General features: G+C 35.9%; 2 protein-coding genes across 3 annotated transcripts; one reads left to right on the top strand and one right to left on the bottom strand.

The window, feature by feature from the left end:
* Nucleotides 1-999: 999 nt before the first annotated feature.
* atp6v1e1b (ATPase H+ transporting V1 subunit E1b) lies at nucleotides 1,000-4,714 on the bottom strand. Its single transcript, XM_016447626.1, has 9 exons — nucleotides 4,430-4,714; nucleotides 3,640-3,705; nucleotides 3,404-3,513; nucleotides 3,160-3,226; nucleotides 2,972-3,061; nucleotides 2,807-2,875; nucleotides 1,929-2,023; nucleotides 1,724-1,811; nucleotides 1,000-1,633 (listed from the first exon to the last, which is right to left on the bottom strand). Exons 1-9 carry the CDS (start codon nucleotides 4,460-4,462, stop codon nucleotides 1,571-1,573), a joined length of 681 nt encoding a protein of 226 aa, XP_016303112.1. The 5' UTR covers nucleotides 4,463-4,714; the 3' UTR covers nucleotides 1,000-1,570.
* Nucleotides 4,715-5,143: 429 nt separating this feature from the next.
* LOC107658910 (bcl-2-like protein 13) lies at nucleotides 5,144-8,351 on the top strand. Of its 2 annotated transcripts, none has more exons than XM_016447629.1 (2): nucleotides 5,144-5,383; nucleotides 7,477-8,351. In XM_016447629.1, the coding sequence occupies exon 2, from the start codon at nucleotides 7,669-7,671 to the stop codon at nucleotides 8,278-8,280; it is 612 nt and encodes a 203-aa protein (XP_016303115.1). In that variant the 5' UTR covers nucleotides 5,144-5,383; nucleotides 7,477-7,668; the 3' UTR covers nucleotides 8,281-8,351. The 2 variants fall into 2 exon arrangements, with proteins under 2 accessions (XP_016303115.1, XP_016303114.1); XM_016447628.1 differs by lacking the exon at nucleotides 5,144-5,383 and adding an exon at nucleotides 5,485-5,569.
* Nucleotides 8,352-8,451: the final 100 nt, after the last annotated feature.

Raw genomic sequence — 8,451 nt, forward strand, 5'->3', positions numbered from 1 at the left:
TTTTTTTACAAACGTTCTTTTTTTTTTTTTTTTTTTTTTGCTTTGCTTTATGAGACATTAATTGATGGAATGGAGTGGTGTGGATTACTTGTGGATTATTGTGATGTTTTTATCAGCAGTTTGGACTCCCATTCACTGCAGAGGATCCATTGATGAGCAAGTGATGTAATGCTACATTTCTCCAAATCTGATGAAGAAACAAACTCATCTACCTCTTGGATGGCCTGAGGGTGAGTACATTTTCTGCAAATGTAAATTTTTTGGTAAACTATTCCAAACCTCAGTCTTTAAACCTAAATCAGTTTTACTTCTGCTACTACTAATAATAGTTGAGCTGTTTTCTCACTCGCTAATATTTTTGCAGTCATTCTGTGAAAAGCATTTGAAAGGATCTATTGTAAGTTCATTTGGCATAGTCTTATTATCTCATAGTCTATTTAAACTCTCATTGGAACATTAATTTGATTAATATTTATTATAAATACGCATTTTTATGCGATGATCATATTATTATAATATTCAGCACGTTATGTTAGATCCATTTCCTTAATATTTTAATATGGTGGTAGTTTGAACCCCAGCTTTTGCAATAATCAAATAATTGACTTTCCTAGCAATCTAATCTGGAAAACCTCAACATTAAGAAAAGGGCAAACCTTAAACCATTTTTATTGATTGCAAATAATAAACAATTCCATCCTCAGGCTGAAAGTTACCTTACCTTCAAATTTATTTTGCTCATTACTCCCTTTTTGTTTTCTTCTATTCGTCTTAAATCCAGAGAGCATGTATTTCAGCTGCTGTCTGTCTGCATTTCTAGTGTATGAAGTTCCTCATTCTGCAAGACCAGCACATGTTGAGAATGTGATTACAATAGAGCATGTGACATACTGAGAAATCTCAAGTGACTAGGAGCCTTCTGCAAACGCTTCTCATTATGACATTCCTCTAATGACTGACATTTACCCGTTCACGACACGAGACTCAGTAAGAACACAATGGAAGAATTATGTTTAGTATTGTTTTGTTTTTTCATCATATATCATTTCCACATCAATATAATCTTCGCAGCATTAACAGACACGATTGCTTGTGATATACAGGTCATGCTCTGCACCACAGGAAAAACAGCAAATAAAAATTCAACAATTAAACACATTGTAATTTTCAAGTCTGTGCCACCAGTTTGCTTTTCTGAGGGATGTTCAAGATGGGTCCGTCTTCTCCACAGCCACAAAATGGGTGAGTTCGCAAACAATCGTGGAATTTCTACATTAGTTTAAGACTGAGCTCACTCAGGCGTTTCTGTAAACATAACTGCGTTATATTACAGCTGCACTCAGAATCAAACACATGAGATGTTATGGACCAGAGTTCTAGAAGCCAATCGAAACACTATATTTTGATCCTTTTTACAGCAGTAATGAATCACCACATACAGAACACACACATACACATGATATTTTCTTAAATACAGACACACACAGGAATGGAGTCTTTAACATCAGAATAAAAATAAAAGTACAACATCAAACAATGGCGTTCTGCCGTGGTTTTGTGTGAGTGAGGATTAGTCCATGAACTTGCGGTTCTGGTTTGTGCCAAATAGGGCGACTCGGATTTCAGGCATCATCTAAAAAAGAAATCAAAAGCAAATGAAAAATCTGCTGTACATTTCACACTGTTTCTCATAATCGTAACCCTCTCAGCCCAATTTCTGTACCTGTTGTGCTATGAGGTCCAGCCTGCTCTCCAGAGTGTTGGACACTTTGATCTTCCCATCAGCATTATACAGCTCAATACCACCAGAGCTACACAAAAAAACACAAAGACTTTCATTTTCTATATTTAAAAACCACAATTTCATTAAAAAAAAAAGATATTCAGACTAATTTTGTAAACTAGAAACTGAAACGGCAGATGCTCACACTTCTGGAGAGAGGAAGTTCTCCTGGTCAATGCGCACTTCAAGATTGTCCTTCACTGCTGCCTTGTAGATGGGAATGTTTTTCTGCACAGCAGCCTAATAAAACACATGTTTGTGCTTGATTTATATCATGAAGTAATCGGTTATTAATCATTGTCAGAGTAATACACAACATTTTGCTGCAGCCAGTGTTATTTTAGTATCATTGAGATATTACTATAGTTTTTAATACATTTCTGAATATTCTGTTTTCATTTTAATTTTATCTAAAGTTTTAGTAAATGCGTTGTTTTTGTCATTTGAAGAGTGCTTTTTTTAAATATCAATTTTTACAATTATATTTCAATTATAGTTATTTTAATACATGAAGTTAAACTGTATATATATATATATATATATATATATATATGTTTATTATAAACTATATATTATGTTTATATAACTATTTATATATAAAACTATAGAAGTGTATATATAACTACATAAGAAGTTAGATTATATATATGCATTATATAATTTTCCATAATACAGTACACTACAGAATTTTATATTGCTGAAGGCAGTGCTATTTTAGTATCATTAATTTACTATTATGGTTTTTATTAAAATTTAGAATTTTCTGTTTTAATTTTAATTTCAAAGTTTTAGTAATTTTGTGTTTTTTTTCTTTAAGTTTATGTTTATATCAGCTTTAATTATTTGAATACACCAAGCTAAACTAAATGAAAATGAGAAATGGCTTGGCAACTAGCTGACTTTTTTTATATATTTTATTTCAGCTAACATTTATATTTTATTTCAGTTAACATTTATTATTTGAAGTAACAAAATTGTTTTTTTGTGTTTTTTTTATGGTTTTAGGTTTAGGGAACTACAGACCTGCACTATGCCCACATCCTGTTTGCGGCAACGGATGGTCACTTTGGGTTCCAGGAGCTGGTAAAAACCCTGAAACATGAGAATATCAGAGTGTGTCCCGATAAGACTCACATACAGTCTTTGATAGACCTGGTTTGCTATACTGTTTAATTATATATCGCTCACCTGCAGGACAAGTCCATCCATCAGAGCCGCGTATCTGGATGGATCTCTAGCTACATTCGCTAGTCGCTGACGTGCATCATTTAGCAAATCCTAAAAAACAAAGAATTAAAACTGCAGCGTAAACAGACAACAGAAACCCAATATCTACTTTAAGGCTAGATGTGCCACAAAAGAGAACAGGATCTAACCGAAATCATGTCATCACGGGCCTTCAGGACCTTCAGTCTGGCCTGGTTCATTAGGTTTGACATTTGACTGTAGACAGTTATAACAAAGTGAATCACAATCAGAACATTCAGAAATAATTAAATAATGTGAAACTGTTTTACTGCATGAAATGCTTGTTTGAGTAACAGATTAAGAGGAAACTGGGAGTTTCCACAGTAATGATTTGGGCATCTGGTTGTTTCAGTCAGAGGAAGTCACACTCACATTTTCTTCTGCTGTTCGATCTGTTTCTCCTTCTTCTCATAATACTCCATAATCTTCAGACGCTGAGTCTGAACCAGCCGGCCTTTCTCAATGTTGAACTCCTCCTCTGCCTGCAGGGGGAGTCACTTATCATCATATCAGCTCTTATCAATGGCCGGTCTCCAAATTTCACACCATTTCCATTATCAGAGTTAGTCTTTAGATGTTTTAGTGGAATATATGTAAATAAAAATTACCTTTGCATCAATCTCCTCTGCTTTTTCATTGGCCTCCTGCTCAATGAAAGCCATCATGTGCTTGATCTGGAAAGATATGGGAATCAAAAGAGGAACCGTTCAATATCTATTGGGGGGGGCTTTAAAGGAATCTGAACAGCAGAAGTCTAACAGCATTACGATATTTTAAACCAATTTGTAAATACATGCACATGTATAATCTCTTTCTTTCTTTCTTTTCAAATTATATAAAATACATTGTTAGACCGCTGTTTATTGTTTCCTCTGAGAAAAATAATCTTAAATCTGTTTAAAGTTCCAGTGGCAATGAGTTCCCCTTTTGTGGCTCTTTCACAAGGATGTGGAATGTGTCTGTCTAGTGTTTGTGTGTGCTTACTATGTTATTACTATGCACAACGTCCTACTCCTTAATATTTTGCATCATCTGCATTCTAAAATGGGTCATTTTGTGGTGAATATTTGATATTATTCATCACACTACCTTGATGCATTTGCTTTTGGAATTAGCGGCTCAATTTAATTTTTCCTTATTCATCCTTTATGCACATGTGTACGTATTAAAATGCGTTACTATAAATGCACTATTATTATACAGACATTTCTCGTGATTCAAGCGCGTATCTAATGAATAAATGACAAACAACCTTGAAGGCCACATCATCGGATTATATCACGATGCTAGTGCCAGGCTCGTCTAAAACACTGAATTCATCTAATCACCAAGTGGCTAATCTTGCTATAGTGTTGTGCTGTTGTAAATAGTAAATTATGCATTTGAACGCCTTTTCACCTGTTTCTGGACGTCGGCATCGCTGAGCGCCATGACTGCTGCTGCTGCGGCTGCTGTAAGAGGATTTTAAACTCCACCGACTGAAAAAAGCTCGTGTCGCGAGTGACAAATGGATTTTAGAAATATTTGCGAAAAGCCTACAGGTTTAAAAACGCACAAAAAAATGCCATGAAGGGTCGACCGTGACAGAGTCGTGAAAGTAGACTGGAAGGATCAGCTGATTCTCAGTCAATGATGACACACGCGTCACATGATGCGTGTTTCCTCTCTGGGAGCCAATCAGATCTCAGTGCGCGTCTAGGCTTTTTGTTGAGGTTTATGTGATATGCGCTTATTTTGAACCGGTTACAGACGATAATAATATTGATACTACTACTAATAATAATGAAATATAAAGGTATTTTTAAAACGGCCTGTGTGGTTTAAAATGATAGAATAACAATCATAGACCTTAGTCCATATATCTATGCCAGGGTAGCGCCATATTAATTTTTGCAAGCGAGGCTGTGTGAGGCACTGAAGTACAGTGCGTTTAATGGATTGTACTGTTGTTTGTAAATGATGTAAATGTCGTTCCAAAAAAACTTTTAAGTAGACCAAAACAGCAAGTGCCATTGTAAAAACTGTTAGTCCGTACCTCACAGCCTCGTTTTCATCAGCGTTTAATACAATATGGCGTCTGACTGTTCATTAGGATGAAATGGAAAATGAACACAAACAGTATTTGTATCACTGATCTATATAATGACTCTCTATTATAGATCAGTGATTTGTACACATAGGATCATTGTGAAATTTTATATGATAGAAAAATAAGAAAGAAAATAACAGTGACCTTAATCACAAGGTGGACACTAACTTTGTCAAACAAACACATGTAAAGCAAACAGGACAGTGTCACAGAAAGTAGGACAGATCGATGTGTCATGACCCTCAATATAGAACAGAACAAAGGTAAATGGACCGATGGGAGTTTTTACTGCTTTGTCATGTCACCATGAGTTTGGCAGAAGTAATGGGATAGGGGTGGGATTTTAGGGGACAGGGAGGGGCTGGACTGCATACTGTTGCTCCAGTGACCCTCCTCCGTATTTATTCAAGCCTCCAGTCTGTCTAAGTTAAACCTTGCACTCAGAGAAGGTAAGATCTGTTTTCAATGGCTGCTTTTGCAGAATATCACTCATTGAGTCTGGCATGTGGGGTTTAAGACTGTGCGTATTCTTCTTTTCATCTTTAACAGATGGTTATTTAATGTTTTCCAGTCTTCAAAATATGAAATATTTTTAAATATGTCTATTCAATTTCTATGTGGATAATATGAGAATGTAAGCTTACACATTTTGTTTTCATTTCAAATTATACTCCCTTTCATAGAATCAAATGATACTCCCTTTCATAGTGCTATAAGGTGCCATAAGCATGTTTTTTTATAACAATAGTGATATCATATAGAGGAATCTGTCACTCTTAACAAGCTGAAAAGATAATTAGATTAGATTGTCTCATTATATTAACACTGGTTAGTGAATGACCTATTCAGTTATTATAATTATTTTACAAACTAAATACTCCTCTCCTGCTGGTTAAAATGTGCTTCTCTCTACAGAATAACTGACCTGTGTTGTTGTTCTTGCCTGTTTCTCATTCTTTCCATTGGTTTACAGTCTGCCTCTGTCAGAGGTCAAAGTTAAAAAGCCACAGCATGTATTTCTTGCACATTTGATCCCTTTAAGCACTTTGACCTTTGATCTTGCCGATGGGCTTTAGTTTACCATCTCTTCACAATCTGACTGTTGACGCTGCACGTTTTCACTGTGACGTGACTGAAGCGGTGCTGGTGCAAACAATAATTGTTACCCTCATGTTATGTACTTCATTAACGTGTCTGGACACTAAAATTTGTATGATCATAGAATTACTGTAGTTAGTTCGTTTGTTTATTTATGTATTTATAGACAGTGATGAATCTTTAGAATCCAAGTCAGCAGGAAATGTATGAGTTTAGGAATTTTTTTTCTCTGACAAATTAAATTAAATCATAAAAGAGTAAGCATAGATACAGTATGTCCATTTTGTGTAAGTGCTACATGAACTGAACCACGATCCTGTCATGCCATGTGAAATGTCTGACATTCTCTGTTCATGTGAACAGATGGCGATATATACAGTGGGTACGGAAAGTATTCAGACCCCCTTCAATTTTTCACTCTTTGTTATATTGCAGCCATTTGCTAAAATCATTTAAGTTAATTTTTTTTCCTCATTAATGTACACACAGCACCCCATATTGACAGAAAAACACAGAGCCAGTCAGATATAAGCTTACTGGCCTATACATATCACAATATGATACGATATGATAGATTAGGATGTTTGTAATTGTAATTTGTCTTGGATACACTAATGAAATGTTGCAGAAGTCAGATTTAAGACTTAATGGACAAAATCCTGTCCCACATTTTTTTTTCTAATTTCTCATTAATTCAATTTGGTTTGGTTTCTTCGCTACAGTTATTTATTTACAAAGAGATATAAGATATTAGAAGTTTAACATTTTACATAAATGTTTTATAAGTATTGAGGACAAAAATGAAAATGAAAAAAAAGTAGTTTTTGTATGTGTGTGTGAATGTATGTACTGTCATTTTTTTAAATTTAAAATATGATTATAATATACTATAATTCTCATCTTATGTCTTTGATGGGCACAGTGTTTAACCTCACGTAAAACTCTTTTTCTGTGGTGATGATGATGATGATGATTATAACTATTATTAATTTTTGGATTGTTGCTGTTGTTTCATTATTAATATAATTTTTATGTAAGTTGATTTTGTCATTTAAAAATGTTTCAAATCACTGAAGTAAAATGGGTTGTCAATGGCTTTTTTATATTTTTGAATTTGTTCTTATATTAAATGTCTTAAAAGCTTATGTTAGCAAAACATATGCTGTAAAATACATTCTTACATCCCCACAATGCTTATATTAATGTAATTAATCAGTGGCACTTACATGACTGAATGAATTCTGTCTCTCATTTTTAGGACTCACTGAACCTGTAAAGATTAGTCAGATTTTCATAGAGGAGTAAAAGGTCTTCCATCCTGTCTGAGGACAGGCAGTTTGCGGGACCCGACCCTCCCCAGGATCAAACCTCAAGCCTGGAGGAGAGCAGCAGTGGGTCCGGCCCCTGGCAGACTGCTAGTCTAGCCGAGTCCTGGGCATCTGTTAGCGACATGGAGCTAGAGGTTGGAAGTCTAGAGACCAGTGAGATGGTCCTAGTTCAAGAGGACCACAGCGAGAACCACTCCTCCACCTCTGACATCATCCACCTAGAGGCGGAGCTCCATCAGAGGGCGGAGTCAGATGAGGAGGAGGAGCTTCAGAGCAGCATGCTGATCATGATTGGCAGCGAGCTGGAAGAGATTGGAGCACTTCCTGCAGAATCAGATCTCAAGCCTCCACAGAGTGTGGAGCTCCTGATGTGTGTGGAGGAGACAGTTGTGGAGGAAGTTGATGCAGAGGTGGCTTCTGAGCCGGTTTTCACTCACACTCCCCTTCTGTCTGAGCCTTTAGATTTTACGCTGGCTTCTGTTCCCATACCTGAAATCATCTCACAGGTTTTAGATCATCTCCCACCCTCCACAGTCACACTCTCAGAGGAACCTCATGCCTCTGAATCAGAGTCTATTAATGCACCTAGTGTGTCAGCGTCATCTTCAGAAGAGGTTGTTCCAAAGGCAGACCCGCTTTCAGCTGCACCCTTTGAACTCCCTGTGCTGCTGGTTGGTGGTGCCGCCCTGGTGGCAGTAGTGGGAATACTTACATATACCCTGATTAGAAAGTAGCAGGACTGTGTATCTCTTTAATAGTTTCAAAACTGTACAACAATTCAGCAGATTGTATTATTGATATAAAAATAAGGTGTTATTAAATATTGTCATTTGTCTTATTTTGCATATTTACACACATACACAGAGACTAAACAGAGTGGAAGTCTGGATCATCGTTTAACTCAA

The sequence above is a fragment of the Sinocyclocheilus anshuiensis genome, unplaced genomic scaffold (genome assembly GCF_001515605.1).
Source record: "Sinocyclocheilus anshuiensis isolate Anshui unplaced genomic scaffold, SAMN03320099.WGS_v1.1 scaffold283, whole genome shotgun sequence".
Lineage (NCBI taxonomy): Eukaryota > Metazoa > Chordata > Actinopteri > Cypriniformes > Cyprinidae > Sinocyclocheilus > Sinocyclocheilus anshuiensis.